At 44.1% G+C, this 24,796-nt stretch overlaps 1 protein-coding gene across 1 annotated transcript in view; it reads left to right on the top strand.

The window, feature by feature from the left end:
• The window catches only part of LOC111867957 (zinc finger protein ush), a 50,697-nt gene that overhangs the window by 3,477 nt on the left and 22,424 nt on the right, over positions 1-24,796 (top strand). The window contains exons 2-4 of the mRNA XM_023858203.1: positions 2,913-2,981; positions 6,909-7,022; positions 22,612-22,908. Of these exons, the coding sequence (XP_023713971.1) occupies positions 2,913-2,981; positions 6,909-7,022; positions 22,612-22,908 (480 nt within the window). The remainder of the gene's footprint in view (positions 1-2,912; positions 2,982-6,908; positions 7,023-22,611; positions 22,909-24,796) is intronic.

The following is a 24,796-nucleotide window of genomic DNA, read 5'->3' as shown; positions in this document are numbered from 1 at the left end:
GTGTGTGTGTGTGTGTGTGTGTGTGTGTGTGTGTGCGTGTGCGCGTGCGCGTGCGTGCGCGCGTGCGTGTGTGCGTGTGCGTGCAACGGTGAACCGAAAGTGTGTACATGAGCGAGAGCGCTGTGTTTCCTGTATTTAAGTACGATTAAGAGAGGTTGTAACGAAAGCGTCAGTAAATCCAATCATCCGAACTAGAACCCGTCATTCTCGTCACGCGTACCACCCTACACGTGACAGTATTCTTCAAATCGGTGTATGTGTCACTAGCATGTACTGTGTTCATTGCAGGCGAAGTACGTACACCACATGGCGTTGCTGTCTTTTAGATACAGCACAACTTGGTCGGAACGTGTGCAAGAAAATATTTCTTGTTTTGTCTGTTGATACTAAACAAACACTGTGCAGACAGATGCGAGGCCAGGACCGCCCGATGCCGTGTGGTGTGTGGGCTGCCGAGCCAGATCTTTGCGATAACACCTGTCCCGCCGTGGGCGAGGCTCGGCGCCCGGCTGATTACAAGGTGTTGGGTGGACTGAACGCTGCTTTACATAATGTTCCCAATAAGCTGACAATGATTTAGAAATGCCTAAGAGCCTGTATGTCCGGCTAGATAAATCAGCGTCCCCCATTATAATGTATTAGCGAGTTGTAAATCTATTCCGGATCTAAAATTGATCTCCTCTTGGTGTACCTCCTTCCGTGAGATGGTCGCCTGATACCAGTGCCACCTCTAGTTGTGGTACTGCCAATCAGTTATGACGTATTTTGAACCAACGTTGTGACTTCTTCATGTGATGTCAAGCCAGCTGCATCCTAGAGTGTTTTTTTTTCTCGAGCTTCGGCTCTGGCGGAAGGGTCAGGTGCTTCTCCCATCAAGTCAAGTGGTCCCATAACGCGAAGTTCGTTCACTTCTCTATAGGACTACCGGAACTTTATGATTATTGTATACAATTTGTTTATGGGACTACTGCAGGTTATTTCTGGTGCAGCCGATCACAGTAGCCGCGTGGTCTGAGGCAGATACTGTCTTCGCTCTCTCGAACGCTGGGATCGTGGGTTCGATTCCCACTCAAGACATTATGTCCGCGTAGGTTTATTCTGTGTTTGTGTTCTGTGTGTAGGTAGCGACCTTACGACGGGCTGATCCCCCGTGCAGGGAGTCCTGCCGAATGTATAGATTAGGGAACTGAAAAACGGCCAAGGTCCAACATAAGGACTGTAGAGCCATAGATAGATTTCTGGCGCTGGTGCTGTGTACTGAGAAATGAAAATTATATGAACTGTGAACTTTATATTTGTGCCATTCATCTCAGAGTAGCCATAAAATAGTTAAGATGAAGTTGTTAGAATTGAAGTTCTTGCAGCTGTGCTTATGGCGATATCACGCCGTGTATCCCTGTGAACGTCAACCAGTCGGACTACACGGCATAACACCGCAGAGGGCATAACTCTTCTTGAGGTCAAGTAGTCCCTGTCGTTAATGAAGCACAATTTTATGAAGACATGAGGGAGCAAATGGAGATACTGGTCACATTCAGACCCTGGTCTCTCTACCCTTAACACCCACTGCAGAGGAGACTCGATGGGCCCCAGTGCCTATCTGGGCACTGTGCAGTACACATATACGTGTATCTCTGTCCCCTGCCGGGAATCGAACTAAGATTTTTCGGTTATCAAATCCATAGTCTAGTTATTGTACCGATTAACCTACCCCTGTTCCTGTAGTTGGCCCGTAGGCCTAATAGTGATTATTAACTTACGTACCCACCCACCACTCAGCACTACAGCCCTGGGCGAGCCTTGGCCTCCTCTACAACCAGTCTCCTCTGCTCTCTATTCCTCATCTTCATCTTCTTCAGGTCGTTCTCAACATTGTCTGGCCATCTCATCCTGGGTTTTCCTTTTCTTCTTTTGGAATATAGCCTTCCTTCTAACGTTCTCTTTGGCATTGCATTATCTTCCATTCTTTCGGCATGTCTCAACCGTCTTATTCTCTGTGACTTGATTAATCTTACTATATCTTCTGCTTACAGTAATGTGTTTATCTCTTCATTGTATCGTATCCTCCATATATTATTTTCTCTCACTGGTCCTTATATCTTGCGTATTATTTTTCTCTCGAACATTGTCAGTGCATTCTCTTCTGTTACTGTTAGGGTCCCTGTTTCTGCTCTGTATGAAATAAAGAATGTATGTGGGGTAAAATATTTTTGGGGGCCGGTCACGGTAGCCGAGCGGACTAAGGCATGCACTGTCTTCTCTCGCTCGGAAGCCGGGATCGTAGGTTCGAATCCCACTCAGGGCAGGGATGTTTGTGTGCGTTTTTCTGTGTTTGCCTACAGGTAGAGGCCTTGCGACGAGCTGATCACCCGCCCAAGGAGTCCTACCGAATGTGTAAGATCTAGAAAAACCGAAGTGAACGGAGAAGTTCATGGAGGTAGGCCTAGGCCCACTGGGGCTGTAGTGCTAAGGGAAAAAAAATTTTTTGGAAAATGTTCATGAATGGTGAGTGGTTAAGTACTTTGAAGGTGACTGCGACCTATTTGATTATAATATACCAGATATTTTCGATCGAGGCTGAGGAAAATAGAAAAAGAAAACAGGAAAGCTATGTACTTACTTTAAAGGATTAAGGGTCAGTCGTAAGTGGAAAGACGTCACTTCATTGGTGGCACCGAAGCAGACCTAACCTGGACGTGGTCTTGTAGAGTTTGACAGAGGTGTGTTGTGAAAGCCATAGCCGGTTCTTCCTTTTTTGTTGTATCACTTTTCTTTTTTTAGTTCCTCAGCATCACGTCTGGTTCAGATTATACCTAACTGCCTAACTAACTAATATCTTAATGTGCCTCAGTTGGGTTAATGGCGCGGTACAGTTCTGGCCATGATTTCATTTAACGATGTTGTGATTGCAGTGTTGCATAACAAATTGAATTCTATTAAACAGAAAGATGACAAGACTGTTGAAGAGCGGTTCTCTGAGGGTTCGTGACAGTGGTCGGCATATTACGCAACATTATAATGTCCAGTGTCCATATCTGATTGCTATGTATTTGACGAGCAATTCAGCTGGATTGGTTACATTTATGATTTGCATTCAGAAGCTGTCCGGTTTGAAACTCGGCTACGATGTAGGCCTATTGACTGAAGTTTTTCGTGTTTTTGTGGTTCTCTTAGTCCCTGCAGACATATGCTGTGTTAATACCCTCAAATTAGGCCATGACCGCGTCGCTCCACCTCCTTTCGAAATAATTATTTGCTGATCTTCCGGCGCTTTAGGGCCCTAGCCACTGAGAGGGTCGTTAAATAAGCATAGCCTAATTACGACACGGCCGGTCACGGTAGCCGAGCGGTCTAAGGCATGCACTGTCTTCGCTCACTCGGAAGCCGAGATCGTGGGTTCGAATCCCACTCAGGGCATGGATGTTTGTGTGCGTTTTTCTGTGTTTGTTTATAGGTAGGGGCCTTGCGACGAGCTGATCACTCGCCCAAGGAGTCCTACCGTATGTGTAAGATCTAGAAAAACCGAAGTGAACGGAGAAGTTCATGGAGGTAGGCCTAGGCCCACTGGGGCTGTAGTGCCAGGGGGAAAAAAAAACATTACGACACGAAACGACACGGTGGTGTGATTAACACTCGGTGTTGTATTCGGCAGTTCCGTGCTTCAAATCTAGGCCTGAAGACTGGCCATCCTGACGCAGAATTTTCGTAATTTTCTTCAGTTTCTCCATATAAATGCCGGGTTAATATCTTAAAATTGACCACGAGCGTTTTTTTTTCATTTAATTGCTCAGTAATCATCCTGTCATTCGATGCTGTAATTGTAACAATTGAAAGTATCTTTTAAATAAATCGAAAGTGAAGAAGAAGACAAATAGATTGTGCTACGTTGCGAAAGCGGGCTGGTCTTTGTTATCATTGTACGTACCGTACTGAAAGATTTGTTGCTCCATCCTGACACCATTAACAGCTCGAGAACACTTGCGTTTCATTTATTCACATCTTAACATTTATTGGTTACTTCGTCGTGTAGTGCGTATGGTTTCTGAGAGAACCGGAGATCCCCCGAGGTTCACAGAATTTAACAAATAACTGAAGGAGAGGCATGCGAGTGTAGAACGAAGGGACATTTACTATTTACTATACTGAGGCCACGGAAATAAGTCCCGCGTATTAACTTCCACCCACCCCTCCCACAGTTACCTTCCCCACTACAGCGTACTTCCCTGTATTCTCCTGCAGTCGTCTAGCCATTCGCTTCATAGGAACATTGGCAGTGATAACCTTCTGTTATTGGCTTCTGTAGATTTCTCGTTTCACTTACTCTTCGATCCTCAAGATGGAGGCGATATATCCCTACGAAACGTTGGTTTACTTTCACTGAACTACATACTGTTAATTCCAGAAGATAGTCTCACCTCTGTAAAGATAAAGTTGTCCCTGTGCTTAACTAATGAAGCACTACGCCATGAAGACGTATGGGGAATGGATGTATAGATTCATATTTTCTTGACCTCGACACTAGTTGGAGGAGAGTGGTCAGCTTCACACTCCGACCGCGTTACCCCCAGGGGGGTTACCCATTGGATAGGAGGCTAGGTGGGCCCCAGAGCCGGTCTGGACTGCGTTGAGAAGGGAAAATTCTTGCCCCTACCAGGACTCCAACTCCGACCCCTCAGTCCAGTCCATAGCTAGCGCTATGCCGGCTCCCTAGTCGCCTCCGAGGGGGCCTCAGATCCAGCGTAACCCGATCTTATGTTTATATTAATAGCGACAGTCGGGATCAAGCCGAATACCAGACTGGTGCGCTAGCAAGCAGATCAGCGAGACGGTCCGGTAGTGGCTGCCGTTATAATTTGGGGTACTTCCTAAAGAAAACCCATGCAACCAATGTCTAGGCTTGTATGGGCGACAGTGTGTTTCGTTGGTCCGATGAATGCAGATTGTCTGTCGCAGTGTTCTACAGATCCTTCCGCCTTCGTTCTGGATGATCTCTGCTTTGTCCCGTTGTGTTTTGTGGTTGTTGTCTCGGAAATGTTCTGTTTTCAAATGTTACCGCACTTTCTTTGTGTCTTTTGCTAAACCACGAACCGCATTTATTTTAAACCCCCCTGGAATTTATTATGCTTGTGTGCATAATTGCCTTTGATGTACGAAATAATTATATTGACGTGTCTACATGCTCACAGTCGCCACGAAGCGCGCTTCGTCGCCATGTTCGTTTGTTCCCGTCTCTTGGCAACACCAACTTGGCGACATACATTCCATGGCCATTTGCTTCATTTGAGGTACTGAAAGTTTGTGTTTTGGGGGCACGCGGTAGCGTAGTTGGTCGAGGCACTATGCTACAAGCCGGAAGATCGCGGGTTAGAGTCCCGATAAGGTGTTTTTTTTTTCAGTTTACCTATACCTAATCCTTCCAGTCGCACTATGGCCCTGAGGTCTACTCAGCCTATAACAGAAATGAGTACCAGGAATCTTCCTGGGGGTAAAGGGCTGCCGGCGCGTAAGGCTGACAACCTTGTCGCCATCTGTGAGCCGATTGTCTAGAAAATGTGACACCTGAACATCTCACAACCCTACGGGCCTGCATGGCCTCTTACAGGGATAGTTTTGCCTCGTATTTTTTTTACCTTTTTTACTGAAAATTTGTGTTCTGTCTTAGGAAAGTACAAAACTTTATAAAGTTAGATTGTTTAGAAACTGAAAAAAGTGTAGTTGCCATCGATGGAATGATCTGTTTTTAGGATTTATGATAACAGCTAATTAATTTCGAGGTGTGTACAGTGAAATTTGTATGGTGAGAAGTTGTAAATGTAGCCTGTTTACAAAAGTTGTATGAAATACATTAGGTCTGTGTGTGGATCTCCTTTAAAACGCACTGACATTTTAAGTTAAATTAAATCACTTTGAGTCGTAGTTTACATGAGCTTAATTAACTGATTTCATAAAGCTGAGTCCTTCTAGGAAGCCTCCAATTGTACACCTACTCAAGACCTTCACAGCATTTTATGGAACCCGGTGGTTCATTACCCTGTTCACAGGAGCCCTCCACTGGTCCCTATCCTCAGCCAGATCAGTTCAGTCCATACGACCCCATTCTATCTCTGTAAAATCCATTTTAATATTTTCCACCCACTTACGTCCTGGTCTTCCTAGTGTTCTGTTTCTTTCTGGGTTTCCCACAAATACCCTATATGCATTCCTCTTCACCATTCGTGGTACATGCCCTGCCCATCTCATCCTGCTTGACTTGATCATGCTAATTATACTTGGCGAAGAGTACAAGTTATGAAGCTCCTCATTATGCAGTTTACATGAGATTAATTTCTGTTCAGATGTAGGTAACTAATAAGTACCGATATATGTTTGTTTAAATATTTTATTTTGAAGCATTTAAAGGAAAGTCTCTGTGAGGGTATTGCTTTCTTTCTATGCACGTATGGAATCACTTGCGAATTAAAAATCCAGATAGAGGAAGTTCCTGTAATCCTAAGAGATTTGAGGTGTTGCGGTAATGAAGACTCATTGTATTCCTTTGGGTTGTGGCGCCTTGTAGTCTGACGTTTGAATACCAATGTTTCAGTGGAACATAGTGCCTCAATTTGGACGGCAGTGTGTTCCTCCGAAACGTCGGTACCCATCTACCATACTGGATGGTGTCATTTCCCAGAATACTTACATCCGATTACTAGATGTTATCCCACCGTTTTGTTGGAATGTCGTGTAAAATTACAAGATAGAAACATTGATTACGACAATTGCTTGTGAGGTTAAAGTCTGAACCCTGTCCGAAGTACTCGTAGGCATGGACAACACTAAGAACTGTCGACCCCTATTTCCCAACAAAACACGTGATCAGTGAAAAGTTGTGACCTCTTTCCTAAGTGCTTTCCGCTACACGTACACAGCAAGAAATCTGAAACGAGATGGACGTGTTAAACAGAATAAGAAAGAAGTTAACATAATTCCAGCCATCATTGCATCCTTCCTGGGGTTTATTTACCGCCGCTTGAGAGAGGAAGGTAAATTATTTTTATGTGAAAATACTTTTCATATTACTATTTAATAAGGATGTCAATGGATGTCGGAGACATTTCTGTTGATATAAACTTTTTATATGTTCAAGGTTTTTAATTAGTCTGTAACCAAATCTGATGACAGACCTGGCTGATTATCCATCTCTGTCCCACAGCATAACCTCCAGTCCTCTCTTGAACGCAAATACAGGCTATCCATATGTCTCTTAAACGAAGTCTAAACATGACCAGTATACGAGTATATGGTCGTGCGCAAAAGTGTTTTCAGTTTGCAGTGAGGTTTAAAATGAGACTGAATCACGTTTCATTCCTTCAGAATTTGAGGAAGCTTAGCCTACAGTTTTATTTGTATGAATACAATGCAAATTGCTTTATTTTTAGACGATTATTTAAAAGCGCTGTAATTATATCGACTTTATAGCCTCGGCTGATATGATGATCGATGAACTGAGAAGGATGAAAGCGGCCGTGACCTAATCGAAGTAGTAGCCTTGCATTTGTCTGGAGGAACTGAAGAAAACCTCAGTCACGATAGCCGGTGTCCCGGCCCAAATTGGAACGGAACACCTCCCTAATACAAATTTAGAGCGTTATCGCTAGACCAGCTCATTTGGCCAAATTGTTTTATTTGTGAGCAGGTGGCGTGAATTTCAAGAGAAGTAGTTAAGTCATTGGAATAGTTTTCCAAGATCCACTTTATTTTGTCAGTGCAAACGTGGAAAAGGTCTGTATTCTTTTATTTTAAGTGTTGCCCCGCAAAATTATTTATCACATAAATTTGTCCTTCTATATTCCGATTGTTGTATAGATGTTGACACCGTGTTGTCTTGGAGGTAGATAATTCATATCGTAATACGAAATATTCATTCATTCATCAGTAATCTGTCAGACGACAGGTCCACAGTCTCTTCCAAAACAATTCCTCCACTTAATGCGATCTAGAGCTTTCTCCTTCAAATAAAAATATCCTCTTCTGTCCCCAAGGTCATCCAGCATCTTCTTACGTCTTCTTCCTCGCCTTCTGGTCACTTCTATCTGCCCCTCCGGTTTGATTTGTCTCCAGAGGAAACATCTCGCATACATGGTATCTCTGTTTTTGAAAAGAGACTACCCAGGAAAAGTGATAATGTGGTAGTTTTTCCATTTGCTTTCCACATCGCAGTACAACAGCCGTTCAAACCACTCTGGTTACGCCTGCTGCTATACGAACTTGAACCATCTCGAGCATCATTTGCCCTGTGCTTCAAGTCGCTGCTGATGACGCTGCTTCCGGCAGTATATTAACATGTAAATTTGGCTGATGAATTAATGTATACGATGAATGTAGAAGATAAAGATAAGGTACAGCTATCCATGTAACATGCGGTGGCGGCCGTTAGGGTTGTGAGACGTCGAGGTTCGCACATTTTCTAAACAGTTGGTTCACAAATGGCGTGAACCTCTGATTCGTTGGAAGGTGGCAAGCAAGGTCAAACTGTACATACAGGCGTCGCCCAGCCTTGTAAGTACCGACATAAATACTAGCGCCCCCAAGGAAGAGGACATCCCCTGTTCCGAAGTCCTTCGGTATACAGAATGTTCCAGGAAGAAAGGTCGATATTCTGGGAGGCCATTGAACACAAAAATGTGTATATGTGCATGTGTCCTATTCCGAACGGTTTACGAGATAGAGCTGTTTCGCCGTACAGTTCCAAAACTGTTATTAAGAAAAAGATTACCCGCTGAATCTGATACCGGTATTTACTGTTCAAGTGACAAAGTTGGCACAGTTGACCCAGTATAATGCATTTTCGAAAATTCCACCGGCAACAGCAGTGCAGTTCGCAACTCTTGTGAGGACATGGCGTGCTGCTCGTCTGCACAGTGTACAGTGTACTGTACAGTGAACTAGCTCCATCTCGGTGCAACTCGTGTGAGGACATGGCGTGTTGCTCGTCTGCACAGTGTACAGTGCACAGTGTACTGTGCAGTGAAATAGCTCTATCTCGGTGCAACTCGTGTGAGGACATGGCGTGTTGCTCGTCTGCACAGTGTACAGTGTACTGTACAGTGAAATAGCCCTCTCTCGGTGCAACTCGTGTGAGGACATGGCGTGTTGCTCGTCTGCACAGTGTACAGTGCACAGTGTACTGTGCAGTGAAATAGCTCTATCTCGGTGCAACTCATGTGAGGACATGGCGTGTTGCTCGTCTGCACAGTGTACAGTGTACTGTGCAGTGAAATAGCTCTTGTGAGGACATGGCGTGTTGCTCGTCTGCTCAGTGTACAGTGTACTGTATAGTGAAATAGCTCTATCTCGGTGCAACTCGTGTGAGGACACGGCGTGCTGCTCGTCTGCACAGTCTACAGTGTACTGTGCAGTGAAATAGCTCTATCTCGGTGCAACTCATGTGAGGACATGGCGTGTTGCTCGTCTGTGCAGTGTACAGTGTACAGTACAGTGAAATACGTAATCTCGGTGCAACTCGTGTTAGGACATGGCGTGTTGCTCATCTGTACAGTGTACTGTACAGTGAAATACCTCTGTCTCTGAAACCGTTCTGGATAGCACACATGTACGTATATATATATATATATATATATATATATATATATATGCACGTTTTTGCTCAGAATAACCGATATTATGACCTCCCAGAATATTGACATTTCCTCCTTGGACCACCTGTATGTACAGTTACAGTAGGTGCCGATTTCTGTCCTATTAGCGTGCTTGTTATGTCGTTGTCAGGCCATAGTAGTTATATAGGTGGCAGCTCTGTATACGAAACTGAAGAAGATGTATTTTGGTGGAGAAAGGAGGGAACTAGATAAATATATGAAATGGTAAGGCTATCCCTGCAACAGACCGTGAAGACCATAGGGTTGTGAGACGTCGAGGCTCCCACATTTTCTGAGACAATCGGCTCACAGATGGCGGTAAGGTCAGCCTTACGCACCAGCCGCCACTTACCGCCCATGAAGATTCTTGGTACTCATTTTTGTTAGAGGCTAAGTCGACCCCAGGGCCAAAGTGCGGCGGGAAAGATTAAGTAAATTGAAAAATTCACCTCATCGGGACTCGAACCCGCCACATTCTGGCTTGTAGGAATAGTGCCTCAGCCAACTACGCTAACCCGTGCCCCCAGATGTATGAAATGGAAAAAGGAAAAGAAGAAAGGGCGTAAGGAATAAAAATACGAAAGAAATGACTCCCTGTTGAATTTCAGATGGCCTTTCAGCTAGTAAAATAAAATCATGATGTGTCCAACTGTCCCTGTTTCATTACAGCATCACGTGACCTTCAATTAGGATTGCCAGCTGCAATTGGAAGTGTGCGTGTGCCAACTGTACAGGGACTCTCACTGGCCGCATGCACTATACGTATGTAAGGCCAGCACGCAGCTTGCGACGCGACCTTTCTAAGTGTTGCACGACGCGCTGGTGTTCCTCGGTGCTGGAGCAAATAAACCGATTACACAGAGATAACATCTGTTGACTGACTGAGTGACTAGTCCAGCCAAGGTTTCTTCTCCCTTCCCCCGCTTCTTCCCTTCCAGCCAAACTCTTTTTTTATATTCTTTGTTTTTTTTAACTTCGTCCAAGTTTTCTTTCATTTGTTTCTTTTATACGAGTATGTTGTCTAATTTCTGTATCCTCTTCCATTCTTTCATTTAGTGTATGTGTTTTGTTTTGCGGCGCTACCTGGTTGCATCTAATTTTGTATCACCTCCCTTTCTCTGTACCATATTCTCCACACAATAGTTTACACGGTTTGTACAATCAATTTCCTGTATAGACCTATCCCTATGCCCCAATTCTAGCTTGGGCCGCTTACGTCTATGCCTTGTATGTGTTATATTCGAAATGAAGTTATATTCTTACTGAGGATCGCGATCGAGTGATAAGCGCGTAAATATATGCATCGTCTTCGGAAGGTCCGGATCGGCCATGCTGGCTGACGTTTCTCGTGTTTTTCGCAAGTCCCTCCAGTCGCATGCCAGGGTAATACCTGTACCGCTTCGTTCCATTTCCTTTCCAATTCATTATTCACTAATCATCCCATTATTTCACTCTGTATACTCTTCGGTACTGAAAGAGTTAAATAAACGAAAACGTGCACAATATGGACACGTTTTCTGTCTCTCGCCCTGTCTAGATCTCGCAAATGGCCCGACTAAAAATGCTGTAAGAATTTGTAATATTTTATGTTTTCACGGCGGTGACTATGAATAATGCCGTCTTCTGGGATGTGGCTACAGTCTTCAGCCACCTGCCCAACCCTGGTTCCTCGCTCGCGTATTTTTCTACCCTGAAGATGGAGGCGATACGTTCCTCCGAAACTTCGGTTCACACAAGATCTACACGGCGCCACATCCCAGAAGACGGCATTCTTTCTGTAAGAATTTCTATTTTCAAGTGTACAATATGTCCCGCTTATCTCGCTTTCTTGATTTGATCGCCCTGTTCATGCCTGATGAAGGGTACTTATTGTGAAACTCCTAAATATATAATTTTCCCTCCTGCTCTTGCTTTCTCTCTTTTTTTTGTGTGTTCAAACCTGCCTCTTCAGCGTCCTACCCTCAAACACATTCACTCTCCTTGAGAGGGAAAGACAAAGAATCATAACCATAGACCTGTAAAAGAGCTGGTAAAATTATAATTTTGTAAATTTTAAATCTTTGCGTTCTGTTGCTGTTTTTACTAAAGCATTCTGTTGTTTATTACTCTCAGTGTTTGTATTCATGTACTCTCTCTGTGTCTATTTGCAAATGTACGTTTCCACCAATATGTGTTTCGACCTATAAGACGCAGTTCTCACGTTTGTATGTTCGTGCCACCTAGAATGCGTGTGATGTATATATGATCACCCACCTGAGCAAAATCTCTTTTATATGTCTGGAAGTGTAGTGGTAACAACACGCTTCTCAAAGGTTTGTAGGCGAGTTCATGGATGTGACCTGTTTGTTATCTTCCTGTCTGTATACCCATTACTCGACCTGTATTTTCAGACAACAAACAAACAAACAAACAAACAAACAAACCCACATGTACTTTCTTGCTTCCTGTTCTTTCTTCCTTGATATATTTCTAATTCGTCGTTTAATTTCTATCGTCCTGTGTTCCGATTTTTCTTCGAACTTTCATTTCTTTCCCCTTGCCCTAATACTAGGGTGAGTGGCCGAACTTTTGTTGTGTTCACTTTCAGTATTTTTAGAATTATGAAATTACAAAAGCCAGCGTAACGGTTGAGTATGTAACACTGCTGTTTGGTATTCTGGAGGGCTCAGCTTCAAATCTCAGCTCGGAGGTTTCACTTGGTTTTCCTCAAACCTTTAAATCAATTTTTGGTATAATACCCCAAATTATACGACGACTGTTTCCTTCCACATGCCTTCCAATTCATTACTGAATGATCATCCTATTTGACGCTGAGATACTGGCAGCGTCGTTAAATGAACTAAGTAAAACAATCTTTCCTTCCGATTGTCCTGAGATTTCAGTTCCTGTGTGAATGAGGGTAATACACGTTCATTTTATGTGTCTGAAGAGAACTAAATGACTTTATGTAGTTTATTAGACTGCACCAATGAACTTACACTTTTCGTCAGAACCAAGTCAAATTTACATGTCTACTTTTTGTGCATTTTCGCTAAGTTCACACGCATATGCTTGTGAGAACACTCTGGATCTTAAGATAAAGACAACATGAGGTAAACTCAAGATTACGGGCTTGTGAGATATGGCGCCGGACAGTTTGGTAGACAGGTACCAACAGTTCGGAGGAATTTACTGTCTCCATCTTCAGCGTAGAAGCGTGATCTCTTGTGCAGTGCCTACTTAGCTACCGAAGTACGTGGAGTCATATCCTACACGACAATATTCTTTCCGCTGGCTACCGTTAGAACGTAACACTGAGCTAAGCTATATTGAAACATGAATTGGAGCGGACGTCTTTTAAGCTACACACTGGTGATATAGGCCCATTACGCTACGTGTATTAAAATCAGTACGCATCCTGGAAACTTGTTGAACTAGGAGAAGTTGTGATCAAAGTCAAGGACTTCAAGCATTTATAGTTTTTAGTGAGACCTGGTGCCTCCGTGATCTCAACTGATGATGACGTGCCCGCCTTTTGTTGAACCCAAACTGTCGTTACGGTATCCATAAGAGACGGTAACTGGTATCTGTCCTGAGCCAGATGAATCTAGTTCACATCCTTAAACCCTAGTTTGTAAGACCCACTTGTCACTTCGCTTATGTCTCCGAAGTCGTCTCTTCTCTCAAATTTTCCTCTCTGACCAACAATTTCTAGGTATTTCTCCAATGCCATAGGTGCTACATGCCCGTCCATCTTATCATCGATTTTCATGGTGTCTGGGGCCTTAAAATTGTATTCTCTAACCAAGTTCTTAATGAGCTAGGGACCGCTCATCTGGCCAAGAAATTTCCCGTCTTTTATAGAACCGAAACGTACATTACCATGTACAGTAGGGTCCACCAATGGTCCCTGTCCTGTGTTTAGATCCAGGAAGATCAGATCACAATAGGGATGCGTAATTAGTGATCAGGAATGTAAAAATTCTCAGCTCGAGTCTGCGTTATGCTTTTTTAACAATGATGTATCATCACTTAGGTTATGCCATATTTATCTTAGTTGGTTTGAGGCACTGTGCTACAAGCCGGAAGGTCGCGGGTTCGATTGCCGACGAGGTCATTGGAATTTTCAGTTGACCTAATCCTTCCAGCCGCACTATGGCTCTGGGGTCGACTCAGCCTGTAACAGAAATGAGTATGAGGAATCTTCCTGGGCGTAAAGAGCGGCCGGCGCGTAAGACTAACAACTTCACCGCCATATCTGAGCCAGTTGTCTAGACGGCCTATTAGAGGGATAGCTTTACCATATTAAGATGATCATGAATCAGTTGACGTAAAGAGTTTGCAAGAGGATTGAAGCGGAAGACTTGAAGGTGCAGACAGTTCTGAACGTTCTTGCCAGCCTATCAGACTAGACTGTGTCGTAACCCGTATGACCACAATCTACATTCTCACCGCCTTGATGGCCCTGGATCTGATTAAGCAGATAAACTTGGTCATTACGGTCCGCGTCAGAGCAGCCGGAAGGCGGTGTGCGCTAGCAATAAATGTTATGGGGTACAACAGGTAGGTTGCCTGAAGGGTTGATGGCTTGGCAACATTGTTGTGGAGAGCAAGGACAGGTAAATTGCCGGAACGCTGTTTGCTGTGTAATTTGTGCGTGTGTGCACATAAACTGGATTGGTAAGAGAAAAAAAATGAAGCGAAATAATGAGACGCCCATAGCGGCGCTGACAGGGTAATTAAGGGGTTGGCGATGTGGGGGTGTGCCACCCTCGCATGACAACTAAATTGAAGATGTCCATAGTACAGCTAACACAAAAGATTCAATCGTTCTTGTATGTCGAGACCACTGTCTTACTACTCTGTGTAATAAAGTGAGTCATCAGTATAAATTGGACATCGTGTCTCAAACTGAGGCCCTCGAGTTGCGGTTCATATATCTCGAGACGTTATATTCAGCCAGGTGATACGCGAAGAACGTTTTGAAAGTGTCCATCTTCAGGGTTTCATTTCATTTCAGCCACTTCTGTAGTGTGGAATGCTGTAATACAAACAGGTGTACCTTCTGAAGAATGCCGTCTTGTGGGATGTGGCGCTGTGTAGATATTTTGTTAACCGACGTTTCGGAGGAACTTATCGCCTCCATCTTCAGGGTATAAGAAATCCGCGAACGACAAATCAGCGTGAGCACGTGTCTGTAGATGGAGGCGATACGTTCCTTCGAAATGCCAGTTAACAAAATCTACACGGCTCCACATCCAAGAAGACGGAATTCTTCATAGTCACCGCCGTGAGAACCTCAAATCTTACAGGTGTAACTTCTGCAAAGCTAAATGTAATCAGTTAGTGTAAATATTATAATAGAACAATATTATATTTCAGCGTCGTGTTGCATAGATGTGTCATTCGTTCACTCATTTCCCTTTCTGTTGCAACACAAAACGTTGGCAGTGTCTCCTTTGTTTTAAAATGTTCTTAAAATGACATTTAATTGCAACATGACATACTAACTGATGCATTGTGGCAGTTTCAGTTAGTGAACAATTGCCTGAAGATGACCTTGTAAGGCCGAAACATGTTGCAGTTAAATGTGATTTTAGTGACATTTTAAAATAAAGGGGAGACTGTGAATGGTTTGTGTTGCATTAGAGACAAACGAGTGAACGGTTGATAACAGACCAACAATAGCGTCGCCTGGCATATACTCGTAAGTTTTTGTATAGTTAAAATAGTGTCACTTGTTGCCTATGTAACGCGACAAATAAATTCAAGCAGGTCTCGGATTGGACACGCTCTTTTACAGTCAAAAGTACAATTATTACTGCTTCTGCTATAGTCGAAGCCAAACTGAGGACCGACTACTCTTCTAAGCTCAGATGCAAACTGAACTGTTCTCAGCAACTCCTAGGACTCAACGGTCTGTCTGTTACATTCATCCCCCCTAAATTGGCCTTTTGCGGACCGCTTATGGAACACCTTTCTCAACATTTTGGTTTTCCCATTGTCATACAACGTTTCGAACAATTCGTTGTAACCGTGGAAACTCACTGTTAGAATTCCAATGCCGCATTCCATTCCGCTATCTAGAAAATGTTATCCGTTGACCAGCAACGAACGCTGAAATATGCTCCATAGTCCGGATTTTAGGCAGCGCGTCACAATACGTTACTTTTAACTGTTAGCGTATTCGACTATCCAGTGGGTGCGGGGACTCTTTGCCCAGGAGCATGACACTGCCCCCCCCCCAGTGTGTTATTTAAAGGTTCTTATTACTTCCGCGGCTAGAATTGGATGATAGGAGGAACTGCAGAGGATTTGGAATTAAACGATCGTGGTATAATCGAGGTACTGTCGTAACATATGTCTGGAGGGACTGAGAAAACCCAAGAGAAACTTCACTATAGTAGAAGCCCCAGTCGATATTCGAACCGAGCACTTCCGGAATGCGGATCTAGAGAGTTAGATCAGTCACTAACTGTGTCATGACCTAGAAGATTGAGTAACCGTACTTAACATGAAAGCTTCCTTGCAATTGAGTTGCTGGTTGGTCTAGCTTCCGCTTTGTTCTGAATCCGTCTGTGCGTGTGAAGATTTGTCTTTGCCGAAACGTATTACAGAAAGGTCGACTGATATCCGGAAATATCTCCCATATAGGTACATCATAGTTATTCTTTCGTGGGCCCCAGACAGTTGCAAATTTCTAACCCAGTGGAGGAAAGACCTCTTTGTGAAGCTAATAGTCACTCAGCTTGACAATGCCTTTTATAAAACGCGAATGTTTTTCGCCATATGAACAAGAGCAGGCCATTACTTCCTACCCTAAGCCAAATGAATGCACTTAACCACCTGACAGTGTTAATCTTCATGTCTATGCATGTGTCTTGCAATGCTTTCTTCCCTTTAATTTTTCTAACTAAAATTTGCTACATGTCTCGTATCTCCCTGCGTGTTGCATCTCGTCCTCCTTAATTTGTTCATCCTAATAATTTGGTAATGAGTACAAATGAAATTCTCCTCTGTTTAGTATGACGCGGTAGCGTAGTTGGTTGAGGCACTTTGCTACAAGCCGGAAGGTCGCGGGTTCAAGTCCCGATGAATTTATTGGATTTTTTTCAGTTGATCTAATCCTTCCAGCCGCACTATGGCCCTGGGGTGGACTCAGCCTCTAACATAAACGAGTACCAGGAATTAATTAAATAGTCTCCTGGGGAGCAAAGTGCGGCCGGCGCGTAAGGCTGACAACCTTACCGCCATCTTTGAGCCGATTGTCTAGATAATGTGGGACCCTCAACGTCTCACAACCCTATGGGCCTTCAAGGCCTGGTACAGGGATAGTTTTACTTTACTTTTTTAGTATTCATCATATTTCCGACACTTCTCCCTCTAAGTCAAAATATTTTCCTGTGACACCCTCACCCTCTTGGTTTTGTGACACTGGGGGCCGTATCCTAGGCTGCACAACTCTATCTCATATTTAAATGCCACTATACGCTGTAAAATTCAGATTGTTGTCTAATATAGGCCTATAACCTACCCGTGTAAAAAAAAAGGAATTTTCCTGTCGTTTTTACTTTCCTACCATGGACGTAACAGACAAAACCCAAAGGTATTATCGGTGTTACACCGTACTTTTGCCAGTATGTAGGTATCCACAGCTGTTAAAGCGATGTTCAAGTATTTGATTTGAATGTTTGATTAGAATTCGAACATTCATTGCCAGTTTTTTATTTACAGGAGTAAACATCTCTTGCTGAGTTTCGGTGCCCTTGTAGCCAGTGCTCCTCTATACGTTGGTGCCAATAACCGTACCCCGGGCGAAGAACGGATCCTTCTGCTTATGAGGCCTACAGAAACGCTCACAGAATACAGATTCAAATACAGTACATTATTAAAAAAAAAAAAAAACTCCATGGCCTGTAGTCTGCAAGCAAACTATAGCGACCGAGGATCGCCGCTTGTGGGCGAAGTTAGTGCTAACTTAGCGGATAGAGGGTGTCGCGTGGTCAGCGCAACGAATCCCCACAGCCGTTAATTTCGGTTTTCTAGACCGGAGCCGCTAATTTTCCATTCATGTAGCTCCTAAATTATTCACAGGAGGCTGAGTGGACCCCGTTCCAGACCCACTACTTCTCAGAAAATCTGGTAGCGCCGGTAATCGAACCCGGAACATCTGAATTTCATTCCAGGAACTCTGACCATTAAACCACAGAGGGGGTTGTCCATGGCTATTGCGACGAATAACGAAGCTATTGGCCTAAGCCTGTTAACCGCAGGTGGTGGAGCGAGTGGTGATATACTGTTCAGCCGGTTTGTAATTCTTTCCGATTTTAATGTTGTATTTCGAGATGACAGTTGTACGGTGTCGCATCATATGTTCGTCACGAATATCTGTGATCTTGATTTAAAGGTTTCCTCTACGTTAGGTTATGTATGTCACGTGATTTATCTAAGTCCGGTCCAGTACAACATCTCTGCAGGAGGAGAGAGGTAATTAATAAAACTTGGCGCCAGATACCATCACGATGTCAATCTCAAGCATGCACTCTCGTACACTGCCCCGCCCTGACTGCTCGTACACTGTTAGGGGCTTTATTTATTTATGGTTTACTCAACGACGCCTTCAGTAGTTTGTGTTATACGGCATCAGTTTATAAGGCGATGGTGAATTGTAAAGCATGCGACGGAAGCGGTCGTGGATAATTGGAACTGTCAAGGCCTGATTTTAGATTTTCTGGCATTTTCCTGGAGAATCACAGGAAAACCACACACACACACGGAAGAAAATATGTTATGGTATTTGGTCTCCGGGCTGAGATTTCAACATAGGACTTTCTGGATACGAAGCAGGGAGGGATAACCACTCGAGTGCGGTGTTGTATCGTTCTTGTCGAGAAATTAACGTTCTCTCAGCCCCCGGGGGTAAAGCGACAGGACCGTGAAGGTGACGACTCACCTCAAGCTAGTGCCGAAGTCAAAAAATGTGGATCTATACATCCACTCCCCCATACGCCTTCATTGTGTAGTCCTTAATTAGTTAAACGAAGGAAGGTTCATTTGCCGTGTTTAGAGGAGCTCGCCTGAGGGCCTTCTACTGAAACAGTTGAAAGTAGCCCAAATTCTGACATACCATTTCTTCAGTAGTTATTGTAACAGTAGCAAGACAACGTATTGCGCATGTTTGTCGTTTTCGCTGTTTTATTTTCAGCTGACTGTACTGAGGTCGACACGCCACTGCCTTGAATAGTAGCCCATGAACCATGTGTAGCCTCTTTCCTTTCGATGGTAATGGACGTAAATAAGTAACGAGCAGACATCTCAATGCCTCGCGCGGGGCTCTGTTTCGCGGAATGAATAAGAAATCACAGTCAGAATTAATATTAATGCTAAGGCTCGCAACTTCGGTACACAGATTTCAATTTGTTATCCGCATCAGCAGATCTTTCTCTCCTTAATTAATTGTTTCGTAAATGTTCTGTTTCTACTCCACCAAGCGGAACCTGGACAAGGACGTGGCAACACTTCAGTAAACATTTCAATACAGAAATTGAATATTTAACATTAGAAAGTGGAAGGGCACGCGGTAGCGTAGTTGGTTGAGGCACTATGCTACAAGCCGGAAGGTCAGTTGACCTAATCCTTCCAGCCGCACTGTGGCCCTGGGCCCGACTCAACCTTTAACATAAATGAGTACCAGGACTCTTCCTGGGAGGTCAAAGGCGGCCGGTGTATAAGGCTGATAACCTACCGGCTAGAAGAGGTGGGAACCTCGACCTCTCATACACCTCTTACAGGGATAGCTTACTTTTTGCATTAAAAAGTGGAGAATGCAAGAAACGGGACCTACTTCGGGTCTGCCTTGTCGGATTTGAAGTTCTTGCAGCGGTCACCACGAGGAGTACGATCGTCTGGGTCGCAACTCTGTGTGATTCGGTAGTACACAGACGTTTTGGAGGAACGTATAGCTTCAGTCTTCACGGTCGTAGAGTAAGCCGAGCAAGAAAGTAGCAAGGAGGCTGCAACCGACACGTTCCTCTGAAACGTCGGCCGACTTCTACCAGAAGATGGCGCTCTTTGTAAAATGTTTGAACATCTAATTATATTTCTTTGGTGGTGAGTAGCCTGGAGACTTTGCCTTTTAAGCCAAAATGCCTTCTTCTGTATGTTATCAAGACGGTTAGTCAACGGCGAAACCTTGTCCATAAACACAGCACTGGCCTAACGTGCGTTGTCCATTAAGTAATGGATCTGATTCACCTTCGTCTTTGGCGTTCTGTTGACAAGGAACAAAAACATGGTGTATTATCGCACGTTAAATGTTTTCTTTGACGCTCAGTAGAGGCTTTGTTCGTTGGTGAAGTGTAGGCTAATTACGCAAGTATCGGGTAAGGGTAAAGTTGCCCTTCGCTCTTGGCAGGGTTAACCTCAGCCCTAGATGGAAATGAATGGGCAGTTCAAAGCCCTGGCCGCTTTATCTCCGGGAAAAGAGCTATCGCTTTTTCCTGGAAAGGAGACTTGAGTACGCTTCGCTTCAGAGACAGTCTGCACGCGGTGGCGATGAGACAAATCCTTACCACTGCAGAGAATAGAACCGTCGTCCGCCCCGTAATTTAATCACTACCACGTACACTGACTGAGCCATCCCTGCTCCAGAAAGTGAGTGGGTACGTTCCAGAAACATTAATTCGATCCACAGACTAATTATTTACCAGATAAAAACTCCGTGGCCTTTAGTCCGCAGGCGAACCATACCGAGCGACCGCCACTTGTCGGCGAAGTTAGTGGCAACTTTTGCGGATAGAGAGTGTGTCACGTGGTCAGCGCAACGGATCCCAGCAGTCGTTAATTTCAGTTTTCTAGACCGGAACGGCTACTTTCCCATTTAAGTAGCTCCTCACGAGGCAGAGTGGACCATGTTTCAGACCAGCTACTTCTCAGAAAATCTGGTAGCGCCGGGAATCGAACACGGGTCCTCTGGGTCTGTAGCAAGGGACTCTGACCACTAGACCACTGAAGCGGTCCTATTTACCAAATAGTGATTTAAAATTTATTAGAAACAGACCAGATAAAGATCTGCTAATTCATAACGTAACATTTTGCAATGTCATTACGATGAACTGTACACCATTACTGCGTAACACTGCATATAAAAGTGCATTGACTTGGCGTGTAATGAAACAAAAACATATCATTCCTTTCACAGTGAGCTTGAGTTGAGCTTTTCCGTTTGGTCGAATGAATGAGAGCTTGTACTGACGTGCTATAACGTATTTTCTTTTCTTACAACGCTTCTCTGATAGCCAAATGTCGATTTTTTTCGGGAAGTAAGACCGTGTGGTTTGGTAGACTGGTACCAGCTGAACAGATATGTACGGCGTCACATCGCATAAGACTGTCATCATAGTTGTCTCTGCCATGAATACATTGCCTTATGGGGAATTTGCAAGTTAACATGTTCACAGTGTCATGAAGTATGTGTAGGTGAACCTGTGGGACAGATGTGAGTACGATATAATGAACAGATACAAAATATGAGACAAAAAAAAAAACGAAGAAAGCAGTCTTCTGGGATTAGGCACCGTGTATATGTGGTGTTAACCGACGTTTCGGAGGAACGTATCGCCCCCATCTTCAGGGTAGAAGAAAAAGTATAAGAAATCTGCAAGCGACAACACCGTGAGAAACGGTAAAGCAGACGTCTGCTTTACCGTTTCTCACGGTGTTGTCGCTTGCAGATTTCTTATACTTTTTCTTCTACCCTGAAGATGGGGGCGATACGTTCCTCCGAAACGTCGGTTAACACCACATATACACGGTGCCTAATCCCAGAAGACTGCTTTCTTCATAGTCACCGCCGTGAAAGCCTCAAATCTTACAAAAAAAAACGGGTCCCAAAATTCGCTATCCATATACTTAGCCACAAACACTGTTATGGATCCATGGGACAGACTGGCACGCAACAAAGGGACTAATTTACACATGCACTTGTGTAGATCACCCAGTAAGATAATGAACGACTGTGAAGGTTGCCTATTCGAACAGTTCAAAGACATGTACAGATGGGCCCGCGATATTAAACACTGAGCCCTCTCAGATAAGGTTACTTACGTACCCACTGTCGGACAGTCAAGCTGCAGCCATGCTAAGGGCAACGTCATACACACGTCATACACTCATGCACCGCACAGCTTCAGTATTTCACTTGTTCAGGTAAAGCCTTTCCCCAAGTAATGGGTTAACTCTTAAACAGCATACAGGAGTGTCAGTTTTGTAACAGATTCACTATGGAAATTAAATATTATATTATTTGACAAACATTTTATCTGCTCGCGCTGGTTCCTCGCGCGCGGATTTTTCTGCCCTGAAGATTGAGGCGATACGTTCTTCCGAAACGTCGGTTCACACAAGATCTACACGGCGTGACATCCCAGAATGCATTCTTCATCATTTGTTTTAGTTTAAAGGTGAACGAATCTTCTGGTTTGAACATCTGTTTCTTTCGTCTGTTCAGTGGTCAACAACCGTACAGTTTTTATTCAAGAATCTTTGAATTGCATGCAGGAATTCTAATATGCGTTGGTTGTAGTGTAAGATCTTATTTTATATGCAGTAATGTATTATGAGAATTTTAAAAATTAAAAAAATTATTTATAATCATGGCAGTCACAGTTGGGCTCTTTTGTATTACTAAGTCTGCAGCCCTGAGGATGACGTAAGTGGCTAAACATGTTGTGCCGTGTTAAATTTAATCTTATTTAAAGAATTTGTGTCTTAATTGACTGTACTATGACCTATAAACAATGCAATGAATTACAACGACGAACAAGTCCGTCAAAATATACCAGTTCTAGTGTTACGTAGCGTTTTTTTATTTGTAGAAAGAATTATTCTAAAGACACATAGGGTTTTAATATAATGCGAAACATTCTGCCATCTATCGGTTACGTTCAAACACCATATGGACCGGTCTCGGAAGCTGAACCGTTTTTTCTTTCAGGCGAAGACGAGGAGGAGTGGGCAAGCGAAGCGGAAGGTGAAGGTCCTGCAGCTGCAATTCGAGGCGGAGACGGTGGCTTCGAAGGATCAGATGTCACTAATGTCAAAACGTCCCCACCACCAGGACAGGAAGGGGAATCACTGCATCCACAGCCCCCCAGACTTCGTCTTAAGGCGGGTCTTGCAACTGATCCGGCGCTTAGGACTATGAACCCCAGTGCCGTCCTTACCTCAGCATTACCCCCCACCGCCCCCGGCTTGGAGTATCTAGCTGCTCTGAACCCAGCCTTCCACTCAGGTAAGATCAGATTATAGTTAACAGTACCTCAGTAAATATCGCGACTGACGTCAGGCTGTATGATCGTGGATCGATTCCTGGCAGGGGCGAGAGATTTCCTCTTCACCATTGTGTCCACCTCGGCTGTGCGCTCACTTAACATCTTCTCTAGCTAATTCGTGCAGCTCCACACGCCCATATTCATGACGTGGTGCTGAAATGAAAACAGGAACAGCTTTAATTTTCTCTCCTCACAGATGGCGGTCAAATTTCCGAAGGAACCAGTTTTATGTGATCTCTTTCTTCGGAGTCGCAGTAAAGTTAGTAGCGGATCTTGAGTTCACGGACACGTAAAGGACTAACAGTTATTTGTAGAGGTTACACATGGTACTGCATGCTCTCTCTCCGGCCGTAAATGGGCCGGGGGTTGAGTTCTTAGGAAGTGGTGGACCTATAACTCCACTCCCCATACGTCGCAGTGACGTAGTGCTTAATTATGCGAAGGGACAACTTTACATTTTGCTGTGAATATGGTTATTTGGCAGTCTTAACTTACAGCTTACGAGTTCACTGTTATTTAATGGTATGATTTTATGACCTTTTTTTCTGTGTAAATTCTAATTGTAAGAGGTGTTGGAAGGATTTGGAAGAAACCGTAAGGTTAATGGCGGTATTGAAATCACGAAAACCGGATTGCCCTTTGAGACTCGAAGCGCAGACTCTTGCGACTACTCCGCTACAGCCAGCAGACCCCCACCCCCCACCGTTACTTCAGGGTGCTGAGGAGAATATTCGGACTCAAGAGAGATGAAGTGATAGGAGATTGGAGAAAACTGCATAATGAGGAGCTTCATTACTTGTACTCTTCTCCAAGTATAATTAGAATGATCACGTGAAGGAGGATGAGATGGGCATGGGATATAGCACGAATGGGGGAGGAGAGGAATGCATATACGATATTGTTTGGAAAGCCAGGTGGAAAGAGACCACTGGGAAGACCAAGGCGTAGGTGGATGGACAATGTTAAAATGAATCTTAGAGTGATAGGATAGGATGGCATGGGTTGGATTGATCTTGTGAACGCGGCAATGAACCTTTGCGTTTCATAGAATGCTGGGAAGTTCTTGAGGAACTGCACAGTTGGCAGCTTCTCAAGATGGGCTTAGCTCCATGAGTGAGTGCAGCTGTAAGTTGCAGCTCTTTTCGAAATAATGGCGTCGAATGATACGAGAGGATAGATGTAACGGTATAGATTTATTTTTGGGAAGTGCATGGCCAAAATTTCGTCGGCGCATCGGCTTATCTTGACGGGTTTTCATAGTTTTCCTCAACCCCTACAGGCAGGTTTCGGGATAATACCTCGATTCGGGGAGGACACGCGGTAGCGTAGTTGGTTGAGGCACTACGCTACAAACCGGAAGGTAGCCGGTTCAAGTCCCGATGAGGTCATTGGATTTTCTTCAATTGACCTAATCCTTCCAGTAGCACTATGGCCCTGGAGTCAACTCAGCCTCTAAGAGAAATGAGTACCGGGAATATTCTTGGGGGTAAAGGGCGGCCGGCGCGTAGGGCTGACAACCTTGCCGCCATCTATGAGCCGATTGTCTAGAAAATGTTGGAACCTCAACATCACACGGCCTGTTACAGGGATATCTTCACTTACCTCGATTCGGGCACAATTGCTTGCTTCGAAATCTTTTCCAATTCACAATTCCTCCTCTTTTCTACCATCCGACGCATTGCAACTTGTTACCGAAAGTGCCGTTAAATATCCAACCATATGAGACGATGACATGTGGTGAACTTCAAACACTAGCACCAGAGTTGAAACTGCCGTAGCCTGTGTTTACTAACTATCCCGACGTTAGTCTGGAGAAGCTAAGCCAAACCACAAAAACTTTGCCTAGAT

The sequence above is a fragment of the Cryptotermes secundus genome, unplaced genomic scaffold, assembly GCF_002891405.2.
Source record: "Cryptotermes secundus unplaced genomic scaffold, Csec_1.0 scaffold337, whole genome shotgun sequence".
Classification (NCBI taxonomy): Eukaryota; Metazoa; Arthropoda; class Insecta; order Blattodea; family Kalotermitidae; genus Cryptotermes; species Cryptotermes secundus.
The sequence above is the reverse complement of the archived record's forward strand: the minus strand, read 5'-3'. Positions and strand labels throughout refer to the sequence as shown.